This window comes from Coccomyxa subellipsoidea (assembly GCF_000258705.1).
Source record: "Coccomyxa subellipsoidea C-169, whole genome shotgun sequence".
NCBI lineage: Eukaryota > Viridiplantae > Chlorophyta > Trebouxiophyceae > Coccomyxaceae > Coccomyxa > Coccomyxa subellipsoidea.
This window is the reverse complement of record NW_005178027.1, coordinates 707,302-734,691: the sequence shown is the minus strand read 5'-3', so window position 1 is coordinate 734,691 and position 27,390 is coordinate 707,302. Positions and strand designations below refer to the sequence as shown.

Here is a 27,390-nt window from a genome sequence, read left to right as displayed (position 1 = left end):
TCGGCCTGCAGCTCCTCCGGCAAAGCCGCCAGGAACTCTGGGTCAATCCCCGCCATCTCGTCGTCCGAGCCGTCCTGCGCGGACGGCCCCGATGCACCGGCGGGGACGTCACCCTCTGCTGCACGCCACACAATGCATCTCTAAGATGTGGGGTATGTATTGATAACACAATACACATACAGAGAGGCTTGCAAGCCTCAGCTGCATCCAAAATGGCAATACTAGCGGTCCTCAAATCGTGCAAGATTTGGAGACCGCTGGAGCACCATATTGACTGCATCTGCCTGCAACTTTCACGGTTGCAAAGAAGATAATGTCAAATTTGAAGCTAGAGTATGGGGAACAGTAGCGCACCTGGGCCTGCAGATGACCCTGGTTCTGCGCTTGGCTGGGCAGTGTCCATCGGCTGCGGCCGCTCTGCTGAGGGTGCCCCGGGTGTGGCGGCTGCAGAGCCGGCAGCAGCATCAGTGGGATAACCCGCGTCCCCAAGCACCTCCCGCTGCAGCGCTGGCGGCATGCTCAGGAACACCTCCAGATCGATACCCGTGCCCTGCACAGACCGACGTCAGCAGATTGCTGGTAAATTTTGTTTCAGCATGATTGTCGTTGTCATGATGTCATGGTGATGAATTTGTCCGCCAAAAATTGCCCAAGAAGGCCGATGCCAAACATCCACACCTCAGGCACCTCCATCAAAAAACTTGCAGAGCAGACCTTGCAACCCGTTCTGGAATGATTTTCAGCAAAATTTCCAGGGGCTGTAGCGTCTCCAACAAGTATGATGATGCAGATGCTTCAGGTGCAGCATTTTGGGAGATGCTGTTCTTCTTCAAATGTAAGCGTACCTCAAGAGCCCGAGCGAGCTCTGCAGGGTCTTCAGGTAGGCTTATTGCTCCTGAAGACGCAGGAGGAGAGCTTCGCTCGGCAAGAGCTTCTGATGGCGGCACTGCATTCGCCATCTCCACATCCCTCCCCTGTGCAAACATCATGTGGTCCTTGATATAACCAAAGTTCTCGAGAAGAAGAGCAGGCGCAATGCACACAATCCTCAGATGCTAGCGCGGACTGACTCTGCAAACATAAGTGACCCGCTAAAGTATTCTCTAGACAAGCTCGAATTGGCCGTTTTGGCTCGACAGAGGCAGCAAATTAGAAAGGTTGAAAATGTGTGAGATTAAGTAGCTGAGCAGCTACACGAATCTGCTGGGCACCAATGGACAAAAGAGGAGGGCTGCCTCACCGGTTGCGGTTGCGACTCAGCGGCGGAGGATGACAGGGCCGCGGCCCCAGACAGTGCCGCGCTCAGCATATTGGCCCCGATGATCGGCGGTGGCGACGGCGGCGGCTGGGCCGGTGCTGGCTGCGCGGAGGCTGTCATGCCGGACATGGCAGCGCTCATGGCAGAGCTGAAGAGCTCCGCGCCGATGGCGGTTGACAGCGCGGCCGGCGGCTGTCCCTGCGCGGCCGGCTGCGACGCCGGCCTCCGCTGCGGCGGCCGGGCGAGCGCTGCGGCCAGCCCGGTGCGCAGCCGCTCGCTGGAATCGCGTTCTGCAACGTCCTGCAAGAAAAGATGGGCCTATGTTTAGCACAACAACCCCTGAACTTCCCTTCAAAACATCAGCCAATACTTAAATGTTTCTGCATTTTGAAGACTGCCCAAGGTCCCCTGGTCAAAACACACAGGAGGCAGGATACTGCAAGTCAAAAGAGCAAGGGATCGGTGGATTACTGGGATGCAAACAACAGGCTTGTGTGTGTGCGCACCTGCGGCGGCGTTCCCCGCAGCCTGGCCTGGTAGCGGGTGCGCCTGGGCGCAGGCGGAGGCAACGCCCCAGGCGCCGTGGCAGCCGGGGTCTGCTCGCCCTCCGGTTGCGGCTGAGCCGCCGTCTGCTGTGCACGCTGCGCCGATGCGGGCCTCTCTGCAGGGGCATCCGTTGATGCAGGTGTGGAGGGAGGCAGCAGAGATCTGCCTGGAGGTACTCTTCCCCTGTATCTTCGGGGGCCTTCAGGCGTCGGCTGTGGCCGCGCAGAATTCTGTGCCATCACCACTTTTTCAGTATCTACGTGATCATCCATGGAATTTGAATGGCATTGCAACACAACACGCAGCAATTAATGTGCAGCAGAATATCCAAGCAGCATTGCCAGAGACACTGTGGGTGCTCAATGTCATGCATGTCACAGGTGCAGCAGCGAGCGATGCTTACCTCAATGGCATTGATCATTGCCTGCATGTCCGCAGGGACTTGCGCGATGTTGCGGGGATCAAAGCCGGCCACGAATCGCTCAAACTGCGCTGCGGCTGCCTGTGAACCATTCTCCCGCAGCCTCCTGCAGCATGCAGAAGGGGCTGAGAACAACATACAGACTCACCTTGTCCCAGCACATCTGTTGTCATCCAGACAATTGAGAAATTGACAGGTAACAGGTTGCAGAGTTGGCTGAAGAAGGCGTACCCGCCCACTCTGTCCCGCAAGGACTGCCGAATGATGTCCACTTGTGGATCGGTCAGCGCCTGGGCGGTGGCTGGCATCTGCTCGCCCTGTCTGGCAGCGCCCTGCTCTCCATAGGTCAGGATCAGCCGCTCCCAAGCCTCCCTCAGGTCCTGCAGACATCCAACATGGTCAATACTGACAAGAACCTGGTAAATCAGCATGGGCGTGACTCTCGAGCAGAATCTCATCGCCTCGTCTCAAGAGACTGTCTAACTTATAACAGCTAAATTCCCTGTAGACCAGCTGCCACCTGTAGACCAGCTGCCGTTAAGACTGCCCCTCCCAGCAAAACCCAACCAAATGTGAGCACAGAAAAATATATCCCAACATGTGGAGCTGTAGCGAGGCCTCATGTGCACAGCAGATGTGCAGAGGAGGGCGCAGTTTCTAAACCCTCACATGTAGAATATTATTTCTACATGTTATATCAGGGGGTGCTAAAGACTGCCCACTGGTAATCGTCAGTCTTCAGCATCCCTTGCCAATCTAAACTACAAGTGCGCACCTCTGGAACGGCGTCAACACTGCGTATGCTCTGGCGCAGGGACTCCAGGCTGGTTGCCACATTGGCGGCCGCCCTGTTTGCGTCCTGCGGAGACACCATCGTCTCGTTGCTCTGCTGCTCCGACGCCGTCTGGCCGCTCACGCCAGCCGCCACTGCCTGCGGTGTGCTGCGGGCGGCATTACCCGCAGCTGCCTGTTGGCGCAGGGCACACAGTGTGATTTGTTTGAGACGTCAACAAAGATCGCTCGTCTCCAATTTTGCTGCATGACGGATTTGAGGGCGTCACTGCCAAGTGTGGAGAGGTTCAGTCCTCAGGAATCGCTGCCTACCTATGAACGCATAGCGTCTCAGCCAGGGCCTTAGCCCCTCATCCTTTCCTATTTGCTTTGCTTCATGATGCAGAGAGTGCCATGCATGCAGAGCTGAAGAAGTTGCTGTCTGTGTCAGAGCATGCAGGGCGGCTGCGAGGGCGACAGCACCTTGTGTGTACCCTCATTTGCATTGTTGCATGACTGACGGAGAGGGTCGTGCAGCCACAGCTGAGGAGATTTGTCACCTGTGGCGGGGCGGGCGGGGCGGCTGCAGGGGAGACCAGGGCGGCGGCAGCGCGGCTGGCCTCCTGGAGAGCGTTCACTGCTTGGCGCACCTGTGCGCTGCTGTTGAGCAGCGCCTGCAGGTCGGGTGGCGCGTTGCGCAGCCTCTCGTCCATCTGCCGCAGCGCCTGCAGCGGAAAAGTTGTCTCAAGTCAGCCAATCCACATCAAAACGTTGTTCGGGAATTGGGGTCTTCTCTCACTCACCAGGGACATGCTCGTGGCAAGCCGGCAGAACAAACAGGTTTTGCTGCTTGCCCTGACCTGTGCAGCTTCAGCACAAAGCATCCGCAAGTGAGAGCTGCACAAATGGCAAGTTCAAGCGCCAGCAAAAGCTGGCCAGCAGCCAGCATGTTTCTGGAGGTCGCCCTCAGTCTATCAAATGTTGTTCAGCAGTGCCCCAGTGCCTCGGAAGGTCTATGAGCTGGCCAGGGTTGCTCAAAGTACTTAGTCAAAGCAGTCAAAATTTGTAAAAAAAAGGAAGTTCACATCACCTGCTGGTTGCGCTCCATGTTGGCGTGGGCCTGCTCCAGCTCTTCGCGATGCCTCTGTATCGTTGACAGGACCCGGTCCATGTCCTGCCCTGCCTCAACTTGCTCCCCGCCAGCTGCACGCTCCAGAGCCTGGGCTATCGCCGTCTGCGCCTCCTGCAGCGGATCTACAGCAGCCGCCGTTGGCGGCGCTCCTGCCTGGTGCTCCTCAGCCTCCTCAGGGGCTGCATGCTGGCGCAGGGTCTCCACAAGAGACTGCTCCAGTTGCCCTGCAATACCAAGCGTATGTTTAGACTTGTGGCTGAATGTCAAACAAGAGAAGTTGACTTTGTGGACAATACTTTCCGCAGTTCACGGCAGCAACGGCCAAGAACGTACCTATAGAGATCAGGGCTGAAATTCTTCACTAAAAGCCTTGCTTGAGGCTTCATACAAGGCTTACCTCTCAACCCCAATTAAGCTTACACGGAGGATATCAAGGCTTTCCTCCCAACATCAAGCTTGAGCGTGATCCTGTCTCCTTTTGTGACACCGTTCATGGCATGCATGCCCTGCTCTTTCATAACCCCTCGAAGAACAGTTGGATTGGGATCTGAAGAAAGCTTCACCTGCCAGCTGGGTGGACTCAAGCGCGGACGGCGGCTGGCCGTCGTTGGACCAGTTGGACATGCCGGCCATGACGCCGGGGGTGCGCAGCACGTCTCCCGAGAAGTCGATGAGGCTTCCAGCGTTGGGGGCCTGCAGCATGATTCCGCGCGGCCCCGGGAAGCCCCGCTGCCCGTTGTCCGCCGTGATCATCCAGTACTCTCCCGCACCGGCCGCCTGCACCACCAATGCCGGGTCAGCCGCAGCCTCTTTACAGCTGTTTGGGAAGCTAAAAGCCCCGGTATCATTTAGCTGTCTAGTTGTGGAGCGATGCGAAAAAAACATGCGTGAGAAATGCTACTAGGTCATTAGATATGAGGCAGGGTAGGTGGCGTACATCTTCGGCGCCGAACAGTCCCGGAAAGGGCTGGTTCATCCGCATGATGCGCATCTCGTTGGCAGAGCGCCCCTCGTCTGCAGCGCTCCGAGCGCCGGGCGCCGCTGGCGGCCTCTGTAGCAGCCTGTGATGGCAGAGACAGCTGGTCAATGCACTAGACAACATTCCACAGCAACTTTGTTCAAGAACGGCTCTGACTGACCTGTAAGCGGCACAGAAGACCGCAAGGCATGACTGTTTGGTAACATGCTTTCTGCTGAGGCCACAGGGTATCCGAGACCAACTTGGATCAAGGAAACCACTCTTTCCAGGTAGATATTCAAGTAAATCCCAGTGCAGAGTCCCCCTGCAGCCAGGTAAGAGGAAGGTAGCAGCACTACAGCCCACCTGTGGCGGGGGGCCCCGGTGGCGCCCGGGAGGCCGGCGGCGGAGGGCGCGCCGTTGGGCTGCTGCGTGGCGCGCATGCGGTAACGGAAGCGCTGGTCGCGGCCGTCCACCTGGACGCCGCCCAGCGCGCCCGTGTTGAGCAGCTCATTCACCATCATCTGCGCACGCGCCACACCCACTGCCTTGAACAACCCTTGCTTATTCCTCCTCTTTCACTCCTGGTTGCCTTCCTGCATTCTAGGCGCGCATGCCTGCTTCCCGGCGAGGAGATGATTGCAGGGGTATTGCTCCACTGCAATGCTTTTCCTTCCTTGCGGCCACTACCAATCAAAAGAAGCATCTGTGTTCCTCTCCTCGCTCCATTTTCTTGGTCTCCACCTCTTTCAGGCGGGGATGCCCGCTTTCTGACAAATATTTCATGCGTGTGTAGGAGCACAATGCCCGATGTATGGTGGAGGTGAAGATTGGTGCTTACCTCGACAGCGTTTTGCTGGGCTGCGGCCCCGGCGCGCGCGAGGTTGTGGGTGCCGTTCATGCGGGGGATGCCGACCCACCGCGGGGGGTGGGGGTTGGGGTGGAACATCTCGTCGCCCATCATGCCATCCTCCTCCGGCCACGCCAGCAGGCCGTCCTCATCATCCTCCTGCATATGACAATGCTGCTGAGCTACTTGTAGGTATGAGCACATCCACTCGCATGCGCATCCTACACTGCATGTGCACATGCCCCAATGTACAGACTCCTGGTGTGACCAGCGTTCCCTTGCACACTTCATCCAGTACAACAAGCAGAGGCCCTAAAGAAGCCACCTTTTGTGTGACCAGCATTCACAGGACCTTGCGGCCTGTGCAAGGAAATTAGTCTCCAGACGGAAGCAAGTTTATAAAGAGCCGCACATATCAGAGCAAGACCCGCGCTGTGCTGGTTCTGTGGCAGGGTGCCCAAGAGCAGATACACACCCCAACAGAACTTCACATCTCGAGAGCTTCAGAACGCACCAGCAGGAAGTCGTGGTCCTCCATGGCGGGCAGGTCGTCGATGCCAAAGTCCTCCCCGTCTTCACCGTCCTCATCCTCGTCATCGTCCACGTCATCGTCCTCGTCACCATCTTCATAGTGACCGTGGTCGTCCCCTTCCTCTCCCCCATCATGCATGTCATCCTCATCCTGCGCACGGAACACACATTGTTACTGCTCCATGTTCCTCCTTAACAAGGAAGTACCTTGCACCACATTGCAGCAACTCGGTGTGCATCATCTCCAGCTAGATTCTCGGCATTATCTCTTGCGGTGCAACGTCTGCGTGTCCCTAGAACAGGTGCTGGAGATCGTGATCATTTTCACAAGCGTGAAAAGTACTGCGTCATGAAAACAGGAGGGGTTTTGGCATGTGTGGCCGCACCTCTGTGCTGCCATCCTCGTCCCCGCCGTGCTCCATGATGAGCTGGTCGTCCCCCATCAAGGGCCCCACCATGGCATCCTCCTCAATGTCGTCAAAGATGACCTCCACCTCCTGCGCCCACCAACCCAAACATCGCTCCTTCTCCTCAAACTGCATGGAATACCGTGATCTATTTAATGCATATATTGCTCTACCCGCTCCTGCATCTTTGACAAATGTCCTGGACGTGCACAGCAGCAGAGGAAGAAATTGCTACAGTTTAGAATATGTGCAGTGCTGATGGCGGCCTCTCCGCTCCAGCACGGCTGACAAGTGCTCTTGGCATCAAGGCAGCCAAGGAAGCCGGTGCTACAGCAGAGAACACATGCAGCTCTTCCTGCGCTAGCCTGCTGTCAGTGCCCCCCTGGACATGGTGCAAAGGAAGCCAGTGCTGCATATAAACAGCACCGTCCCCGCTCCACCAGTGATGACAACTTTCCTGAAGACCCCATGGTAGCAGAGGAGGTCAGCGATACATCACAAAAGCTCTCACATGATCCTCGTCCCCGCTCTCATCGCTGCTGCTCTCGTCGTCGCTGTACACGGACTGGTCCGCGCTGTCGTGGTGGTGATGTCGGTGATGATGTCGGTGGTGGTCATCATCATCATCGTCATCATCATCCTCGTCATCAGGCCCCTCAGCGCCCTCCAGGTCCTCATCCTCTTCGTCTGTCATGTCCGGCATGGGCTCCTGCGGCGCAGGGGGTAAACAGGTCCAGATATTAAATATCTGCATTACTCCTCAAGGCAAGAAGCGCTTGTTGCGGTGCATCTCTTTCCCATGCCACAGGTCCTATGCAAGTAGAAATTGCTGAGCGCTGCAAAACAAGTGCGAGTGGCACAGGCGTGTAAGTTAGAGCTTCCTCACACAGGCAACAGCTGCCAGCGGGAGGCGAGTGCGGTGCAGGGGGATAGGCGGGTGGTCAGCCGCCACTTGTGAGGTAGTGGGAGAGGGGATATTGCAGAAGGGGGACTTGAAGGAGGGGCCCCACCTCCCCCATAGCGTCATCCTCCTCTGACTCGATGACGTCCTCGTCGGTGCCATCCCCCTCTGAGTCTGACTCCGGGAAGCCCTGCGCGCATGCATGGCCCGCTAAGAAACATTGCAACATACTACCAGCACCCCAGATAAGATCTACAAAAGTGCCTCAACGCTGTCAGCGCTTCTTTCCGTGGTTGCCCACAACACAAATTAAAATTCAGTACTCACGCAGACCTCCCACTTCTCAAGGACTGTGGGCCAAAGGTCTCAGGAAATTATGACCAAGCTTCAGCTGACCTCCATGCCGTCCTCTCCATAGGCGTGCTCGATGATCTGCTCCATGACCGACTCTACGGATCGCGAAAGGCCGTCCACCCCGTCCTGATTCTGATCACGCTCAAAGGCCTGCCGCAGCCGCTCGGCAGCCGCCACCGCCTCGGGGCCGGCCGCCGCCGACTCCTCCTGAGCATCCCTCATCGGCTCATCTCCCGACGAAGGACCCTCCTGCATTGCGCAATACAATTTCTTTTGTGAGGCCAGGAGCCCCATCAACGATGCTAATTGAATTCGCCCCTGCCACAGCTCTATGATTTCAGTGTGATGACTGACAATGTGCAGATTTGTTAGAGCTGTGAGAACATTTGTGGGTCAGGCATACCTACTCTTGGTTGCCTGAAACGACTGGGTGGGTCCTTTAAGGAAGTGCATCCAGGTGTAAACACATTCATGCCAAAGATCGCTTACCAGTGCTGCCAGTGCACGTTCAACGTCCGGCTCTGACGGCCCAGCCGCCAAGACGCCGCCAAGAGTGGTCCTGTCAAACAGCCTCGGCTGCCTGCTCTGCCTGCTAAAGGCTCCGAGCAGGGACGGAGGCAGCGCGCGAGTCAGGATCTCCAGCGGCTTCAAGATGGATGTGATGCTCTTGACAGCCTGCAATCATTAAGAAATAATTTAGCCAATTCTGACTATCCACTCTACCCTCAGTCATGCCCTGCAATAAGACGAGAGAAATGTTGTCTTTGAGCCATCCTGCAGCAAGATAAATGATAGGTATAAATGAATGGATGCACAGAGCATGACAAAGACTGAGTCGTGCATACATTTGGATGGTCCATGTCGATGAGCTTGAGGGCGCCAATGAGGGCATTGATGACCCCTGCGCTGCGCATGCAACGCAGCATCTCCCCTGAAAGCCCACTGGGCTGGCCCGCCTGGCTCTTGGCGGCGCCTGCTGACAGGAGAGACCCTGCCAGCTCGACAAAGGCCTTCACCTGCACAGACCCCACCCGCATCCACGGTCAATACACACAAAATTACCATGTTTACCTCCCTAGCAGATGCACTTCTCCATGCACAACATCTGCTGGAGCTATAATGGCAAACACACTTCAAGGAGATTTTCTGGGCTGGAATATACGCAAGAGTGACATTAAGACTGTGAAGCTATCTGACCTTGTAGGGTGGTGGGAAGCCGTCCTTTTGCTTGAAGGGGATGGTGGCCAGCACTTCTGCGCTCGGCATGCCCCCGGCTGCAGGCGGCTTCTGGTCAGGGCTGGGGCTCAGAGTGCGCACGATCTCTGAGATTATGCGCTTCCTCCCCTCCGCAGACCTGGGGCAGCACGGCAGACGCTTGAGGCTGCTGCACAACTGCTGTATATAACCACTGACAAAGGGTTGAGAACGGGGCAACTGCAGTAATCAAAGTCTCAAATAGGGGAAAATTTGGGAAATTGTCTGCAATGTGACAGCACACCTGATGCAGACGGCCTGCAGGAAGAAGGAGGTCTGCTCGCCCAGCGGCTGCATGCTCACCTCAGGCTCTGGCATGAACACCAGATGCCTGTGCATCACATGTCTGCACGCCATACCCCACCAATCAGCATTCACATCGCACCTCATTGAATGCTTCATAGTTTTGCTGTTCCAGTATGCTTGCCCAAAGAGGCAATGTGTAGCACTTTCAACAGCTGAAATATGGGCTCATTTGCATAACCCTTCAATGATGGCACCTAATGCTTGAGGTGTAAGCCTGAGGGTGACTTCCTATTCCCACCTGAATAGAAGGTTCTGGGCGGAGTCCAGCTTGGGGGCAGCAGGGGTGGATGGTGGGCTGGAGCCACGGCCGCGCGTTCCCTCCGCATCGCGCTTGAGCAGCACGCCGACACACGCGTTGTACATGAGCGTGAAGTCCGTTAGCATTTTCAGCGCAATGCACTGCACCAGCATGTTCTTCTCCTGCTGCCTGTGTTCCAGCGACTTGGCGCGCGCGGCTTGCTCCACTTGCGCAGCAATCTGTCCACAGATAATACTTGTTACAGAACAGCACGCAACTTGACAACATAAACCCTTGCACTACCGATTGCAATCTCACAAGTCCGTTCTGAATCTGCCGTCTTCTCCCAGCAAGGCGCATACTTCCCACTCTGGAGGTTCCAAGACCTACTGCATTACTGAGACTACCACAAGGGAACTTGTCAAGCGCGCAGTGCTCACCTGCTTGACATCGAGATCCGCCGACAGTGTCACATCCGCAGATGGTGCCTCGCTGGAGCTCGGCTGTGCTGCTGGTGTGTCTGTGTCCATTGCAGCAGCACCTGTGACAGAACAGGAGCAAGATGAGTGGTTACGCGATGCACCATTTTGACGTGCTGCATGTCACGCGATGGCCATCACCAACAAGAAGCCAGATGGCAGTATTTTTCCATGAGGAGACATCGAATTTGCAGCAAGCCAAGGCATGAGCCAAAGAGCACCTGTGCTGGGGTCCTTGGGCTTGCTCTCAGAGTAGGGCCCCTCGTAGCGCAGCACCAGGTCCACCAGGGTGTCGATGACTTCCACGAAGTTGCTCGGCACCTTCTTGCCGCTCCGACCTGGTGTCTTGCCGTCCTTTTCCTTTTCCTTTTCCTTGTCCTTGTCCTTGGGGGTCTTCCCCCCACCACCGCCACCACCGCCGCCCCCACCTGGCCCCCCGCCCGGAGGACCACCCCCTGGAGTACCACCCCCAGCTCCTGCAGCAGACACCCACCTTGAGTCTTACTAACGCGCCAGGACCAACAGCAGACATCAAGAAAATGTTCAATCCCCTCGAGACTGCTCAGCTCGACACATGCCGTCCCGAATGCTGCCTGAAAGACTATACGTTGGTCAGACTTGCACTGCAAATGATGGGGACCTTTTCATGAAGTAAAATACACTTACCGCCATGCCGCCTGGCACTGCCGCCATCCCTGCGATGAGCGGGAGCGCCGCTGCCGCTTGGGCCGGGTGTCGACCCGCCAGGTGCTGACCCACCCACGCCGCCAGAGGAGCTGGCAGGATTGCCCTGCCGGCAAAAGCAGTAAACTTACGACATCCAGCCATCAACAAGCCCAGCCACGGAATCACCCACTTATCCTTCAATTAACATGTTCTGATTTGCTCCCAAAAGCATTGTTCCAGACTTCCGCAACTTCCCTGATGAATTCAGTCCTTTCTTCTTTTCCAATACTTAAAAGACCGCTCACCTGTGGGTCTGGGGTGGCAGCAGAAGGGCCAGAGGCTCCACTGCCTCGGGATGCTCCGCCAGTGCTCGAGTCTGGCGGCCCCCCGCTCGGCGCATCACCATCCTTCTTGTCATCAGACAGCTTTGCGCCATCCGCCTACGCGATAGATGACAAATTAATGTGAGCTTATATTTCTGCTGCGTCCATTTTTGACCACCTGCTAACTTGCCGACCAATGGAGCGTCCTGTCATGCGAACTTGGCTGTAAAGGGTTGGCAATTTTATCTGACATTTGATGTTTGAGAGCACACCTTGACCTTCTTCAGGACGACCAGTGGCCGCCCATTGTTCTCACGGATGGTGCATGTCCCAAGGACGGCATCAAAGAACACAGTGGGCTCCCGGTTGATGACGGCCGCGCATGTCTGCAAGAATTGCTTCACAGGCATGCTGCCATCGGATTGCTGGCTCACTGCACCGCACATGCCACCAAGACTCAAACCTCATGCCACAGGCTTCACCAGAGGCTGTTGCCAGTCTCTTGCAGGTGCATAACATTGCTGCGGCAATTTGGATTAGGGCTCTCCACACAGGACAATGGAGAAGCACAATTCAACAAGCGTATCGACACACTTCTTAGGCCAAGCAAGGTCTGTTGTCATTTTCCTCTGCATGCACATGTAAGCCAGTGTCCATGCAGCTTCACCATAAACCCATCTGCTGCTAGATCAGCCTGCGCGTCCTTATCCAGCATCCCACTTCTGCGCCACATGATCACTCATTTCTGCAAATTTCAGGTGGTGCATCCTGAACACCAGGGCGCACCTGAAGGGTAGCCGCTAGGCTTGGGGGCGCGGCCCTTGGTGAGGGTGCTACGAATCTCGGCCTCCATGGCAGCCTGCAGGGTGACGGGGTCCTCCAGGATGTGGCGCATGATGGCGCTGATGTAGGGCTCCAGATCCGGCGTGAAGCAGGCCAGCGGCAGCTCCAAGATCAGCTTGGGGCCCCTCCCAGCCAGCACCTGTGACATCACGTCAGCTTGGATATAACGAGCTGGGAAGATAGTCTTATCAATTGCACAAGCCAGAACATTCTGTTATATGATCACAGGAAAGCCACTACTTGTAATCATATCAGTCCTCACGGCTCTCAAGAGCTGGGAAAAGAAGTCTTCTGAGTTGAGCAAAAATACCAACATTTCGCATTCTGCATCCCACTTACAAAAGGGAATAGGTGCTCGCCTATAGAATAAAATGCTGGGCGTACAAGTTTAGGCAGGCAGGTGACATGACTCAGGGACGGGTCACCTTGAGGGCGATGCTGTGGCGCTTGGTGAGGCAAGACAACAGCAGCAGGACGCCCTGGGCCGAGGAGGGGGGGTCCGGCAGCTGCAGGGCAGCTGCCTCAGTGGGGGTCTCCTTGGGCTCCTGGTAGACAGCGCCCCAGGCATGCAGATGACGCAGTAGCGCCATTGCCACCCTCACTGCCCTGTCCTCCTCCTCCTCAGAGAGGATGCCCTCATGCCTGCACGCGCCACAGAACCATCAATTGTCACATGCGGACTATGGAATTCAGGAGATGCAAGGTATGCAAAATTGGTTATATTGATCATAACATATTCGACATTCAGACTAATGTGAATGGCCAGCTTTTGGCTGAGGAAGAGCATAAGAACAAGACCTGGGCTCAGGGCATGCAGAGACTAGTAGAGTTGAAGCATGGCATGGATATTTCTCAGGGAGGGATGTGGAGACAGTGGCGCACTTTGGAAGCTTCCTGAAGACGTCCTCCACACTGGGCGCAGGCTCAGGCATGGCTGTTGTGTCGGCAGGCCCAGGGGCAGATGGCTGCTCTAACGCCTGAGCCTCCTCCGCTGCTGGAGCAGAGGTGGTGGCTGCAGGCTGCTCAGGAGCTCCCGGTGCATCCACATCCATGCCCTGTGACAATAGCATCCGATGAGCACCACTGTTGAATGTCGGGATTGACTTGCGTACTGTAAGGCAGCGTACTTCTGCCGAGGTCTGCTCATCGTCATCATCATGTCATCATCTCACCACCACCACCACCACCACCACCACCATCAGCATCATCATCTCATGCTCATAGCATAAAATGCAGATGAGGGGGCATGCCTGTTCTGCCTCCGGCGCAGCAGGCTCATTGACGCTGTTAAGCTCGGGGGCACTGGCAGGAGCCTCCGGAGCCTGCCAGTCGATACGGGTGCAGGCATCCAGCACCAGCAGCAGAGCGTCCACCCAGCGAGGGATGGGCTCCACGTCACCGGTGCCCAGCCCCTTGAGTGCTGACGGCCGGGTGGCATGCGCGGCCACCCATGCCTCCAAAAGCCCCAGAACCACGCTCGGCAGACCTGCAGGCATTCACACTCCTCCTCTGCCACTTGCGCGACCACCATTATTGTAGCTCCCAACTTTTCAGGAGCTTGGAAGGTGGTGCAAAGTACGGACCGCGCGGACAAGACCCTGCTGGCTCGGATGCTCTCAAATTTGCATCCCAATTTGTGGCATTGAATCCATCCGCCCCTAAGTATCCAACCCATAGCAGAAAGCTGGCTCCTGTGGACGACCGCAGCAACCGCACGAGGCCCTGCTGCGCAAGAAACTGGACCTCGTGAACAAGAGGTGCCCGTACGAAGGAGCCTTCTTCGGTACTACACCTTCCATGATGTGCAGCTGTGGCGCTCTAAGGCTCATTCCTGGCCAAGATGGGGGACAGTTGTAAGCACCTGTCTTGGCGCCGGCGCGACGCATGCCGGGGTCGTCGTCGCAGAGCAACGCGAGCAAGTGCGCGGGCGCGAGCAGGCCGACGGCCGGCTGGCCGCTCACGGTCTCCGCAAAGGAGTCCCCACTGTGCAGCCGCTGCAGCAGCCGCGCGATCACGGCGCCGTCCTCCCGGCAGCCCTGCTGCGCGCTGTGCGACTTGAGCAGGTCGGCCAGCGAGAAGGCTGCCGTTGGCACCTGCTCCAGCACCGAGACCGCCCCGTCCACCAGCTGCTCTGTGCTGGGCGCCTCGTTCTTGGGCTTCAGCAGCGCCTGCGGGAAGATTATAAACATCAACTCACAGGATCTGTTGGACTCGGTGACCTCATGAGGTTCAGTTGGCTTTCCTTGGCGGCTGTGACAGATCCTCAACCTGCTGGGCTGCTGATGAACCCTTTCTGTGAAGCGCCAGTAAGAGTCCAAGCCAGGCAGCCCGACAAACAGAATAAGAACCTGAGCAGAACGTAATGGCTGACATAGGCCGATCGCCTGACAAAGCAAGTCTGGCACATGGGGGAGTGGGTGTTTTACCTGAGCAGGAGCCAGGTTGATGGCTTTGGCAACCACGGGCACTTGGTCGGCCTGGGGCTGAGGGGCCGGCGGCGCAGCTTCCATCAGCTCCTCGGGGTGGCTGATCAGCCACTCCATCGCCAGCTCCACGCTATTGTGGCCCACCTGCCACAGGACTGCCAGCTCAGGAACTTGCTGATCGAACATAACTTGTTATGCGCTGTGTGTAGGTGAACGGCCATGTCTTGAATGCATTCATGACCAAGAGAGAAGCAATGAAGACATGGCTGTCGACTCAGATACAGCGCGTAGGAGCAGGGTACTTTCCTTCATCTCTGAATGCATGCAACCGCTGCTGTGTGGTATATATGGCTGTTCAAATCATGCAGGTTACCTTGGAGAGCACTTAGTACCTGCTACGCTATATATGTAAGTACCGTAAGATTCAAATTCAAACAAAAATCTGCGCACCCGTCTGAGGGCTTCCCTGACGCGCTCTTCGCTGAAGCCCATCTCCACGACCTGCTGCACGATGGCCGGGTCCGGCGGCGGCGCGCCGCGGGCGCCCGAGCGGCTGGCCGGCGGGGTGACGGCCTCGGTGCAGTGCTTGAGGATGCTGGTGACCGCGCCCGTGTTCTGGGGGCTGCAGGAAGCCAGTGAGGGGCTGCCCCACACCGGCAGCACCGCGTCCAGGATGGCTGACTGCAACACGTGCACAAACCCGTCTCAAATCAAACTCCACATGAATGCCAAAGCTAGAAACCATGCAGCATGTCAGGCTGCGCCGTTGAATATCCAAGCACTGCGCGAGGCGGCTATGTGCGGCTTGCCCGATTCAGTTGAACATTTTAGAGTGTAATGTCAACATGCACATAGCCGCCTCCCACAGCGCCTGTAAGGAATTGCGGGAGCTTGCATTCGTGGGAGCAGAGGTTGCATGCCAGACGAATGAGCAGGTGGCTGTGGAGCAAACATTTCTGTCTCAAAAAGAGAAAAATAAAGTGCACCCCACCTTGAGTGACTTGACCAGGTTCTCGGCGGAGCTCCAGGCGGCGTTGGTCTCCTGGTCCTCGTCATTAAGGGGCACCACAAGCAGGGAGGCGGCCAGGGGGGAGTTGAGGATGCGCGCTGAGTCAGAAAGCTGGTTCAGCAGCGCCAGCATTGACGCCAGCAGCATCTCTGCGCGCTCCTTCACCCGGCCCACACGCTTCCTTTCCGCCTCTGTCTTGCGCCTGGCGTCCTCTGCACACCCACAGCAGACCCTCAGCAATGCATTATCGTTCCCTCAGCATGCATGGACTTGAAGTGGACAAAATGCTGCAGTACTTCCCACGACAGATTGGCTGCCCATGAGCTATTGCACTTTGAGATGCTCAGCAAGACATTATGTTCTGCATCCCTTGCATTGTTACATCTGGAGACAAGAGGTGGAGCAGCAAACATGTTTGATGTCCCTTGCATTTGGTCATGTGGGCTACACAGGAGAAGCAGAGGTGACTTGCCACTGGAGGACGGCGCCTCTTCCATCTGGCTGGCCGGCGCGCTGCCGAGGGCGGCCTCGGCAGCGGTGACGTCCCACAGGAACTGCGCGGCGGTGCCGAACTGGGCGAGGAAGGCCTGCAGGCCGCCGCAGCGCACCCAGTAGTTGAGCATGAGGCAGTGGCACGTGCCGCGGCGGTTGTCAAACAGCACGACGCCCAGATCGTCCACCATGGCGCTCAGATAGCGCGCCCGCCACTGGCTCCACTCCTTGTATTTCGCCGGCGGCAGCGAGCCTGCGGAGCTGCTTGACGCCTCCGCATCCTGCCAAAGGAACGGAAACCGTTGCTCAAGACGTAGCCCGTGCCAGCATGACAGTCTTCCAGATTTGAGGCTTACACTAACGACGTTCAGGCAAACGACTCTTAAGCAGCCAGCACCTTAAGGCTTACCACACCGCCTAATCTCTGGCACTGGATTGATGACATCACCAGCAAGGATCGCCATAAGGCAAAACGGCCTGGACATGTGAGGCATTCCTTTGCTAAGGGCAGGGGGGCAGAGGTATCTTCGAGTTGAGTATTACAGACTGGATTTCAAGCTTGTTTCTTTGTCTGCAGCATTACCATCATCTGATCCATGCAAAGGCTGGAGGGCAGAAGGGGCATCCTAGAGGGCATGCCTTGGAAGGGTCGGGGCCGGAGCCGTCCCAGTGCTTGATGCCGACGCCCTCGCAGTTCATCTTCATGACGAGACCGAGGTGCAGCGCGGTGCTGCGGATGGCGGGCGTCATGGCCAGGCCCTCCTCGCGACGGCGCAGCGGCGTGTGGATGGACTTGGTCAGCGACGAGTAGAAGCCGCGCACCGTCGCCGCAAAGTGCGTCAGCACCTCCAGCGCCAGATCCTCGCCCGACTTCTTCTTGCCGTTCTTATGGCCCCCCGACGCCTCCCTGCGCGCATTTGTTACATCGCGGTCACGCCTCCCTCCTATAAGACCCATGCACAGCGCCCAAAATACAACATCTAAATCTGGTGGATTACCAGCTCCCATTCCACACTTTGGAGGGTACAGCGTGCTCAGTCCACGCCCTCATCATGATGTGTGAAGATCAGACTAAGCACAGTGGTGTTAAAGGGGATCTCCGGGTCTATGTACTGAGGACCATGCAAGAGCAGAGTGAGGATAGCCTTTCTCTATGGTTCACAACAAGCATGTGGTGTAAGATTGCATGCAAAGAAGCGCACCGGGGGCTGCCGGCAGCAGGGGGTTCGACGACGTCGCCGTCTTCGGCCAGGCGCTCGCTCTCGGCAGCGAGCAGGAGCGCACGCGAGGGCATGGGCAGGCCCTGGTTGGCGCGCATCGCGGCTTCTCGCAGCACCCGCTGCTGCTGGCGCATGCTCAGCCCGTCGACCAGCTCTGCAAAGTTCTGGACGGCGCTCGCTGCCTCTGCCTCGGGAGCCGGCTCCTGCGGCGCGGCCTTCTGGACCCCTGCATGCATGCACACATGCCTGAGCCACTGCACTTTTCTGTGGCTTTCCAGTGACCACACTGCAAGCTGCACTTTGGCCAGAAGGCTGCATTTGTGAATACCAAACCGTCAAGTCTGATCACCCACTTCGCCCCTACTTCATATAGCCACGTGTACCTGTCCATACTATTCAGTGTAGGCCTACTTCACGCCTTCACTGCCATCCTGTTCCAGAGGGCCAAAGGTCCTTAATGCCAGTGTTTTCTGTACCAGACATCCAAGACTGTCAGTTCTGCTTGGCGCTGGCGCCCACCTTCGGCGCTGGCCGCCTCCAGGAGGCCCTCGGCATCCATCTCGGCCTTGCGATTCTCGGCCAGCGCGATCTGCAGGTGCACGATGCGCTCCAGGTCCCCCACGCGCGCGATGATGGCCGACGCCGGCGTCACGTTCTCCACGGCGAGCGCGAGCTCCGGGACCGGCTCGTCCAGGACGAGCGTTTTCAACCCGGCGAAGCGGCCGGCCTTGGACACCTCGTTGAGCATGGACATGCCGGAGCGGGAGACGGCCGAGGCGAGGGAGGTCACTCCCTCCAAGGACGACACGCAGCGCGTGTACTCGTCCCGCCGCTTTGCGTCCACGTCTTGCAGCGCCGACCTGCCGATGGACTGCAGGCATGTACAGGGGCATTCTCAGCGATGGCAACCTTTCAAGCACAGGGCAGCCACGACCAGTAGCACGGCCAGTAGCAACACACACAAGGACACACACAGCGGCAAGCTTGAAGAGAGGAAGATGTACATGCAGTATGCAATGCACGTGCTGTAGGGTGCGAGTAAGCTGCAAAGTGTATCTGATGGTGCAACGCATGGCAATCAATACGCAGGAAAAAGGTCAAATGGAGCACACCATGGCCAGGAGCAGGGTGGTCCTCAAGTGCTCGGCCAGCGCCTCAGCGACCTTCTCGGTGACCAGGGCGCCGTGCAGCTGCGTGCACGCGCGGAAGGCGGCCATGACGGCATGCGCAGCGCTGGAGGAGCCGAAGGTTGGCGGCAGGTGCTTCAGCGTGTAGAGCCTGAGCAGCAGCTGCAGGCCACCCTTCTCCACAAACTGCCTGGAGAAGCTCTGGTTTGCCAGCATCGTCTCCAGCAGGCGCGCCGAGTGCATGATGCACTCCGCCACGTGCGGGTGCCAGTTGGCATGGCGGTCACTGCCGGCCTTGGAGCTGTAAATGAGACACAGAACGTTATGCACGACTTTGTAAATGCACAACCTTCACCATACAAACAAGAGGCAAGCAGAACCCATGATGGCATTCGATCCTTCAACTGTGCCATACATGCACAAACGCCATTAAAATATAAAGTGGCAAGAAGAGCCCATGATGGCGTTCCATTCAACTACTGTGCCACACATGCACGAACTTCGTCATTAAGACAAGAGGCAAGAAGAGCCCATGATGGCAAATCCTTCAACCAGGACATCACATGATGGTGCTCACCTGGCAGCTGCAGATCCTGACATGTCCACGTCTGCAGGTGTGACATCTGCAGGCTTTGCGTCGTCTGTGTCCATTGGCTGAGCACTTGTTGATGTTCCAGTCTCCTGCACATGACATCGGATCCGTCGCTCACCAGACCAGATTGCCAGCAGAGGAAAGGGGGGTATACGCATGCGCAAGTGTGGCACATTCAAGGGGTTGAGGCTGTTCAGTACCTCTGGGCTGTTGTCTGCCTGGCCGCCGATCTCACAGAGCTTACGGAAGATGGTGAGAACCATCTCCACGGTGTCATTGCGCAGAGAGTTGACGTGGCGCATCAGCTCATCGAAATTGCTACCCAAGGCGCTCGGGGTGTCTCCCTGGAACTGCAACCATAACCACAGCTCAGATATGCTAGTCTTTTTTAAGGCTACAAGGACAAAATAGCCGCCATTTGCAAGCAATATCTATAGCAGAGGAATGCATGGAGACAGGTGGGCACTCACTTGCACAGGACTATGTTTTGCAGGTACAAGACAACATGCAAGACTTACCTGCAGAGCTCGCAGGTATGTGGGCGTAGTGAAGATGGGGACAAAGCAGTCCAGAGCCTTGCTCTCCTTCACTCGCTCCAGGCCCTTCTCATTGAGACACAATGCCACCAGGGTGCTTGGCACAGCACAGACAGCTTCTCCAGATGGCAGGACACCCGCCTGCATTAGCAACAGGATTTAAAGTAAGTTATCAGACTATTCATGCACTTGGTGGAGGTAGTGCATGCAGTACTGCAGGGTGCAAAATTACACATGAAAGAGAAGCAGTAGGAGGCTTGTACCTTGATGGTGTTGAGGAAAGCCTCCGGCAGGCCCGCCTCCTCGAGCGCAGTAAATGTGAGGGGCTCATGGTGCATCTGGTCCGTCATGACAGACGCTGACAGGGCAAAGAGTCCTCCCCCAAACTCGCTCGAGCGCTCGAAGATTCTGCGCAGGCAGGCGTAGAGCGCCGCACTGTCCTCCTCCTGCACACAATCCCAGTCTGTTTTAGTAATTGCGCCCCTCATGACCTGGCCAAAACCCAGCACGCCAATGTGAAAAAAACCACATGCAAGAATGTCCAAGGACAAATATACCTGCGGCCTGGCAGATGCCCCGGGAGCGTAGCTGGTGAGGGCGATGGTGCGCAGCAGGGCCTTGAGCAGCACGCGGCGCTGGTATGAGATGAGGACGCCCGGCTGTGGCGCCGCGGCGCCAGACTTGGGCCCGGCCGGCGCGGCCACAGCTCTCGGGGCGGGCGCGTCCGTCTGCATATCGTCCGGCCTGGCGGCGGCTGCAGGCGTAACCGCCTGATCGGGCTCAGCCGTGATGCCGACCTCCAGCTTGAGCCGGTCGATCATGTCGGTGAGGCCGCCCATCTCCCGGAACTGCGAGGCCGAGCTAGTGGAGAAGTCCATGAAGGCCTCCAGGATGCGCACGGCCGAGGCCACCAGCCCGATGTGCGCCGGGTCCGTGTCCTTCAGCATCGGCATCAGCGCCGACAGCGTGCCGGCCTCCTGCAACGCGCTGCAGCCAGAGGTAGAGGCCGACAGCGCGCCCACGAGTGTCAGCAGCGCGTCCACGAATTGAACGCTGTACTCCGGCTGCGCGCCGCCGGCCGCGCCGGCCGCGACCGAGGCGATGGAGCGATGCATGAGCATGGACAGCAGCCCGCTCTGGCCGCCGGAGCTGATCGCGGTGATGACCCCCGTGTGGTGGGTGCGGTCGAGCAGCTGCACGGCCAACACTCGCAGCGCCAGGATGCGTAGGTCCTCGGGGATGGCGGCTCCGCCGACGAGCAGGCAAACGAGGTCGCTGACGAACTCGGGCTCCTGGGAGTAGAACTCCGCGACGGCCTCAGGGCTGGGGTTGCACTGGAACAGGATGTGCAACGACAGCAGCCGCAGCCGCGCCAGGTGGCGGCGGCCCTCCAGCGTGCCGAACTTGCGCGCCACTGTGATGCGACCCAGCAGCGAAAACCTGCAGCAGCGACGGGCCGTTTAAATCGCTGCACAGGAAAGCCCATGGACTGCACTGAAGATGATTAGAAGATTAAAAAACACCAGCATGACATGGACAGGGCATGGCAAGGCTTGCACGGTGTTTTCGTCAGTGAGCATATGATTTGCGTTCTAGTATGCACAGTAGTTTTACAGCAAAGCCTCACCGGAGCTTCTCAGGCACAGCAAAGCGCTGGACGAGCTGGCGCAGGATGTCATGCTCGCTCTCCTGGTACCTGTCCAAGTGCTGCAGGTTGATGACTCGCAAGCCTGATGGCTCAGAGCTGTCTGCCGGAGCTTTGCCGGCATCACTGGCATCGGCGTAGAACTGGAAGTTGAGCGTGGTCCCCAGCGACAGGCACTGCAGCACACAATGCTCAACAGCGTGCCGACTGCATTTGCAAGTTTTTATTGACATTGACTGCATTGGAAGGGGGCAAAAGCTGAGCAATGTGGACATGAGGTTTACCGGTCTGATGGGACCCTCATCAGATTGTGTGCACACTGTCAGATCCAGCCCCTGCATGAAAACAGAAGAGTTGGGCATGAGAAAACAACATGGAAGGTTCCAGAAAGGGGACTCTAATTGAAAGAAGGGGCAGAGATATGACACGACTGTGCACCTCCTCTTTGCCGCCCCATCCTTGGCTCAATGCCAACAGACGGGTGTTGAGGTCTGGCCATCCGTGCCACCTCACACTGGAGGCATGTGTCTTCCTCACAAAGGCAACCAGAGTGTGCAGCGTTGCAATGACTACCGCCGGATCCGGGGCAGCCAGCAGGCTTGTCAGGTGCTGCACAACATCAGCATCAGTAAGAGATGCAATGTTAGAGACAGGGTCGGAAGAGTCTGCCAAGGTTGCGGCCATTGAGGTCTAGACACTGCATGAAAAGAAGGTCTTCTCCCAAGAAAAGGCCACCAAATGTCTCAATCTTCTGGGATAAGCGTCTTACCTCGTAGGAATGGTACAGATGCTTGTTTGAGCAGTTCTCCAGTATGATGGCTGAGACCCTCAGGATTGCAAGGACACTGCGTGAGGGGAATGGGATGTCCCCTCCACCGCTGTCGTATTTCAGCTGTAGATCTTGTCTTACCACCAAGGCACGCTCGAGAAGGTCGTCAAAATAGTTGAACAAGGTGGCCCAATGGTTGAAGTCACCCTGCAGACACAACCCTTTCCTAACACATGATCGAAGCAAGGACGCATCTGCTGGTGCCATCAAGAATCTCAATAGTGTTCAAGTCATAATCAAAATGCATGCAGTACCTTCTCGAAGCGCCAGGAGAATCCATCCAAGACATCGGGGAGGGCATCAAAAGGTGTGTTTATCACCTTGTCCACAATCTCGCGCACTTGCGCCGGCTGCATGCAGGCATTCATTGTCAAAGGATGTCATATGATAAAAGTGAATCAGCATTGCCAACGTATCCGCGGATACATTTAGCAGAAAGCTTGGTCTCACCGGCTCCACAGCCTTCTTAAGCCTGACCTTCGTCATCAGGGCAACGTTCTACCTCCAATATCTATCCCATAGCTGATTGAGTTGAACAGCCTGTGATCTTCTCTATCATTGTCGTGACGATTCTTTAATGAGACCTGCACCTGAGTGTTCCTCGATGGAGGAACCCTTTTGGTGTCCTCTAATGCCAGGGAGATAATAGTACTAGAAGGCTACTTGTTGCCAAAGCAAAATCTGGATGTGAGTCAGGAGGAATGGAGCAATTTCTAGATACCAAAGCTTTCAGATGCAGGCTTACGGAAGCCCAACGCAGTGCTGCTTGATACAAGTATTTTACAAGCATGCGTTTGTAAATTCACCCAGTGCCCTCACAGGAGGTCCTTTCTTCTGACTTGAATCTCAATCATGATAATCGTTAAATTCCAAAATCGCCTAGAGCACATGCCTGCATCAAGGCGTCCAGGTGTTTGGTACAAGATGTACACATCAATAGTGTACATCCGTCTGAAATCCTCAGCACATGCATGCATACGCTTCAGCCTGTGAGTACCACTGATTCCTAAGTCAGTACGCCACAGAATTCGAGCGGACCAGGAGGTTCCTGCTCGCCGGCTCAGCGCACAGGCCTGCAAGCTCATCATGCTCATCCGTGGCAGGCCCATCCCTGCTCATGCCGTTCACCTCTCCCTTGGCAAACACACTCTCCTCCCCGTCTGCTAGCTGCGTGCTTTGCCGCCGTCCGTGGTGCCAGTTATGCCCCTCCTTCCATGCATCCAGATCGCGCGTCATGCGCTGCTCCATGGGCAGGAAATTTACGCCGCATGCCTGCGAATCAAGGGAAGTAAGAGGAACCTGATGATCTGACATCAAGCCACATCAAGGTAGAGTGAGCGCCAGATCGAGGAGAAAGAATAGCCTCACAAGGGAGCGTCATGCAGGAAGGTAAAATGAACCTCCGGCCCAGCGGCATCATATGTCCGTATTGCATACATTTAATCCAAGTATTGGCAACTGTAGACATGAAAGATGTGCTGAATGGCAATTGTAGACATACAGAACGAGCTTCAGCTTAATTTGATTTATTGGCAGATGCAGACATCCTGTCGGAAGGGGATCTTGGGCTAGTGACATGCATAAATATGCCCCCCCCCCCCAATTGAAAATTTTGCAAATAGACCACGGGGCGCGCTACATTCACATTTTAGTTGAAATTGTGCTATGAAATTGAATAATACGCAGGAGCCGCATTGGTGACGACATTGAGGGTGAACCTTGATGGCAGCCAGCTTCTTCCTGCGGTGCTCCATCTCCTCCTCAAAGCCTGGCAGGTGGGCCCAGGGGTCTGGGTGGACATCTAGCGGACTGCAAAGCAACATGGCAGACACCTCAGGCACAGGCATGTTGTCCCACGCCTCCCACTGCAAGTTCAGGTTTAGGACAAGCAGATAGAAATGCTTGTCCCAAATTCTCCACCCAGGCAATACAATTTCTGGTTGGGAGTGAGTTCATGAGTTCATGCATCAGGACAAGCAGAAAGACATGCTTGTCCCAAATTGTCCACCCAGGCAAATGCAGGGTCAGGTTGTAATGAGTTGGATGCAAAAGAAGGTACCTCAGGCCAGGCCCATCGAGGCCACGAGCAATGGCCTCACGTGTCTCCTGATGTGATGCGCAGTATCTGCAGAGGCCCCAATCAGTTTCATCACCTTGGAGCTCTGAGGCAGCTGTACAGGTGCCTCATAAAGCAGCTATGTGGCGTTTGTGGTGCTGGCTTGATGACATAAAAAACGGGCAACTTACAGGCATAAGAAGTGTACGAGGCAATCGTCCAGTCCGGGTGGAAGGCCAAATGCCGGAGGCAGATCGAATCTCCTGCACACAGCACGATTGTCCCGTGATGTCAATTGACAAGAGCTCTTGCTCTCTCAATGTGCCAGCAGTGGCTCATTGCAGCCCAGCGCCTTTCATCAAACGAAAGCACTCATAGGGGGAAAGTGACGGCTGCATACCTGCGGAATTTTTCCCTGGTGTGACAGGTGTAGCATGCAGCACAATTGAGGCCATAGTTTCCACAGACCGAGAAGAACTGTCCCACTCCCAGAGTCAGTGCCAGCCCCAGGCAGCATTGAAACCAGCCTGCATTGCGCAAGTCACCATCATGTCATGATGCGTATAACGTGATGATTGTATGAAGCGTCCATTGACTGACAAATAGAGAGGAGTGGCGTATGCTGTATCACATGAATAATCAATGAAGCCATCATAGAATGCATGACACAGAGGCGTAGCCAGGGAGGGGCGCATACAGAGGCTGCTAATCTCATGCTTGTCTCCCTTCCCGAACCCCTGGAATGGCTCAGTGTATTCTCTGCCCATTCTCAATGCATGCGTCATGCGGCTCCACCGTGTTCTGTCTACTGAGAACCAGTAGCACTCCATGAATGTCCTGTGCCACAGCAAATGCACCATCCAGTGGCGAGACCCTCTGCAATGCTGAGGTTGGCAAGCAATTCTGCGGAGGAGTCAACAAGCTTGCCTGCCAAAGCAGATGCCACGCCACTTCAGAGGATTCCAGCGGAAGCTGGGGCAACATGGGATGTGCACAGCACTCTGTAGGACAGCGGAAACGTCAATTTCACGATGGCATGCGGAAGCAAGGATTCGTAAGTCAAGTATCAGAGCAAGAAATAGGAAGACTATTATCAGATTAAAACATACCCTTGCCACCTTGGACCGCTTTCCCCAGCACTGCACCATGCCAAAGGTCCAAGTTCCATCCTGCAGGCATACATTCGCAAAAAATTGGACACGAGTGACATAGCTGCACCCACGCAATAGTTTCTAAGACTGAGTGATATAAGAAGCTCCTTTGAAAATGCGACTGATAGAGAAATGCCCAGATTGAACTGCCAGTGTTTGTTGCAGGACTTGCCTTCACGACAGGTGCATACTGCTCTGCGATGTGCTCAGGTCGGACTGGAAGACGATCCCGGTAATCATGTTCTGGGGGTTTCATTGTGAGTGTCTCAGGAGCCTTCCAGTGGGTCAACCATGTGGCCCCCTCGACGTCTCGCCTGAACATGTTTCGAGGTGCTGGGCAGTTTGAGCAGGTGAGCCAGGTCAAGGTGCTTCCTGGGAATTAATGCAACTCTTGTATTTCGCTTATATTTATCAAATTCAGTCCTCACAAAACGAGAATGATTTCTCGGCGCACGTGGGACATGTCGGACCTCTACAGCCGGACCTAGCCGGAAGCTGCTGCGCACAGGCGGGACTGAATTGCTGTGAGCTGAGAAGGAAGTCCAGATTGATCCTCGTCGTCGTAGGTAGTGGGACAGTAGGTAGTATGTGCTGTTATCTGGATAAATGAATATCAGAAAATTTGTGGAAATCGGTGGCAAGTACTATCGCACGGGCGGCTGAAATGTAGAAGTTGTTTTTCAATTTTGACAACAATGGTTTGTGGATCAAGGCAATTGAAGCTGTTCCAACTTTTCTTGCTATTGCTAGCGCCGTTGTTGGCAAGGTGTGCACAACATCTGAATAAACTAATCACCAACGCAGTCACATACCTGCGTTCAACACATAATTACTTGCTTGTTGTCTGATTGCCCGCACTTCTAAGTGAATTCTCCTATTTACACATATTCCCCGTGTTCAGGTGTCAAACGCCACAGGAGCAAAACCTTCAGAATTCTGTGAACAGTGCTAGTTTCCATGCAGATCTACCATTTCTCGGCGACAGCCACAAGAAAAGATGGTATTTGTACCTGGTCATCTCAGTCGTAGGTGTCTTCTCTGCTGAATCCCTCCTCAGTTGGCCTTTTGCAGCAATCTCATGGGTTGTTTCACATCCAATTTATTCTTTCAAAACTTTTTGGCTGTTGCAGGTGCCGCCTTCCTCATGAGCCTCACTGTGGTGATCTTTGGCTTTGTGAAGTGGAGCCAGCGGAGAAGGTGCTGCAAAGTCACCGAAGCCTGCCAGTTTGTGTCTGATGCTCAGCTTTGAAGCGTGTACAAGAGAGGAATTTGCACGTCTTAATCAAGTCACTACTGGCCTGCAGGATACTTGCCAAGAGGGCAGAAGCGACAGGGGATGAAGAGGCGGTGGCCAAACGCACTGATGTTTATGGAAACTTGCACGAGAAGGAGTTGAAGGCTCCAGTGAGGCTGGAACTCCTGGCTTTCAAGCCCACAAAGGAAGATGACCTGCGTGTGAGGTGAGGATCTTGTATTTTCTGCCTTCTGCCTTCATGTGCCTTCTATGGTCAGGCAAACCCGAGATCGATTAGCTGCCATCCAAAGAGATGCCCGTCAGGACTGAGAGTGCGCATGGCACCATACAACAGAGTGTCGTTTTACTTTAGAATGGATGTCATATCCCCAATGTCATCTTTTGTGCAGGGTTGTTTGCAAGGACAACGAGGCGGCATTGCAGAGGGAACGGATGCGCAGGACAGCTCAGCATGAAAACCCCTTGCAGAAGCTGCATACGCTGCGCAGACTCAATTCCTCTTGAAGGGCGGCCTTCATCCTTCTGCTCTCATAGCAGTCATCAGGACAGCTGTGACCTGGATAGTTGCTGCCGGCACTTGCTAAAGAAGCGAACACACCTTGTTCTTTGAGTGTCATAGGGAATTTTGATGCCATTTTTGGTGTGTCAGGAACTTTGGCTGTATTGCAACTGAATTAGGTCATGAGCTCAAGGATAGTAAGTCTTGCACAGAGGCCTTTGCTGAATGATTCTGCCGAATCTATGTGGCTCTCTCATCCCCTGCACGTGACTGGTTAGAGAGTGCAGATCCTGTATTTTATGCAGCGTAGCACAA

The 27,390-nt window shown here is 55.8% G+C and overlaps 2 protein-coding genes across 2 annotated transcripts; one reads left to right on the top strand and one right to left on the bottom strand.

Moving 5' to 3' along the window:
• Nucleotides 1-886: 886 nt before the first annotated feature.
• COCSUDRAFT_83549 (hypothetical protein) lies at nucleotides 887-25,561 on the bottom strand (the record flags this gene model as incomplete). The annotated part of the gene is made up of 48 exons (XM_005644836.1): nucleotides 887-895; nucleotides 1,241-1,558; nucleotides 1,765-1,917; nucleotides 2,208-2,331; nucleotides 2,457-2,605; nucleotides 3,001-3,192; nucleotides 3,557-3,721; nucleotides 4,087-4,352; nucleotides 4,692-4,905; nucleotides 5,066-5,189; nucleotides 5,453-5,610; nucleotides 5,928-6,095; nucleotides 6,451-6,618; nucleotides 6,854-6,964; nucleotides 7,386-7,583; nucleotides 7,885-7,965; nucleotides 8,172-8,378; nucleotides 8,619-8,804; nucleotides 8,975-9,145; nucleotides 9,327-9,483; nucleotides 9,628-9,714; nucleotides 9,928-10,166; nucleotides 10,368-10,468; nucleotides 10,628-10,882; nucleotides 11,166-11,196; nucleotides 11,378-11,512; nucleotides 11,668-11,828; nucleotides 12,182-12,377; nucleotides 12,664-12,880; nucleotides 13,121-13,293; nucleotides 13,411-13,658; nucleotides 14,100-14,406; nucleotides 14,665-14,808; nucleotides 15,136-15,345; nucleotides 15,656-15,885; nucleotides 16,149-16,446; nucleotides 16,850-17,072; nucleotides 17,368-17,611; nucleotides 17,905-18,256; nucleotides 18,498-18,813; nucleotides 19,090-19,153; nucleotides 19,349-19,454; nucleotides 19,623-19,781; nucleotides 19,904-20,086; nucleotides 20,198-21,080; nucleotides 21,268-21,461; nucleotides 23,833-23,882; nucleotides 25,513-25,561. The coding sequence occupies 48 exons, from the start codon at nucleotides 25,559-25,561 to the stop codon at nucleotides 887-889; spliced, it is 9,174 nt and encodes a 3,057-aa protein (XP_005644893.1).
• A 350-nt stretch (nucleotides 25,562-25,911) lies between these two features.
• On the top strand, nucleotides 25,912-27,289 carry COCSUDRAFT_54418 (hypothetical protein). The gene is made up of 5 exons (XM_005644658.1): nucleotides 25,912-26,087; nucleotides 26,223-26,350; nucleotides 26,452-26,518; nucleotides 26,626-26,781; nucleotides 26,966-27,289. The coding sequence occupies exons 1-5, from the start codon at nucleotides 26,017-26,019 to the stop codon at nucleotides 27,078-27,080; spliced, it is 537 nt and encodes a 178-aa protein (XP_005644715.1). The 5' UTR covers nucleotides 25,912-26,016; the 3' UTR covers nucleotides 27,081-27,289.
• The last annotated feature ends 101 nt before the right edge of the window (nucleotides 27,290-27,390 follow it).

What these genes read in the sequence shown, in the direction of transcription:
- COCSUDRAFT_54418 (XM_005644658.1), top strand. Translation starts at nt 26,017, where the DNA reads ATGGTTTGTGGATCAAGGCAATTGAAGCTGTTCCAACTTTTCTTGCTA. An exon ending in CTAGCGCCGTTGTTGGCAAG is followed by an intron (nt 26,088 to 26,222) that starts GTGTGCACAACA and finishes CCCCGTGTTCAG; the next exon opens with GTGTCAAACGCCACAGGAGC. An exon ending in AAGTGGAGCCAGCGGAGAAG is followed by an intron (nt 26,519 to 26,625) that starts GTGCTGCAAAGT and finishes ACTGGCCTGCAG; the next exon opens with GATACTTGCCAAGAGGGCAG.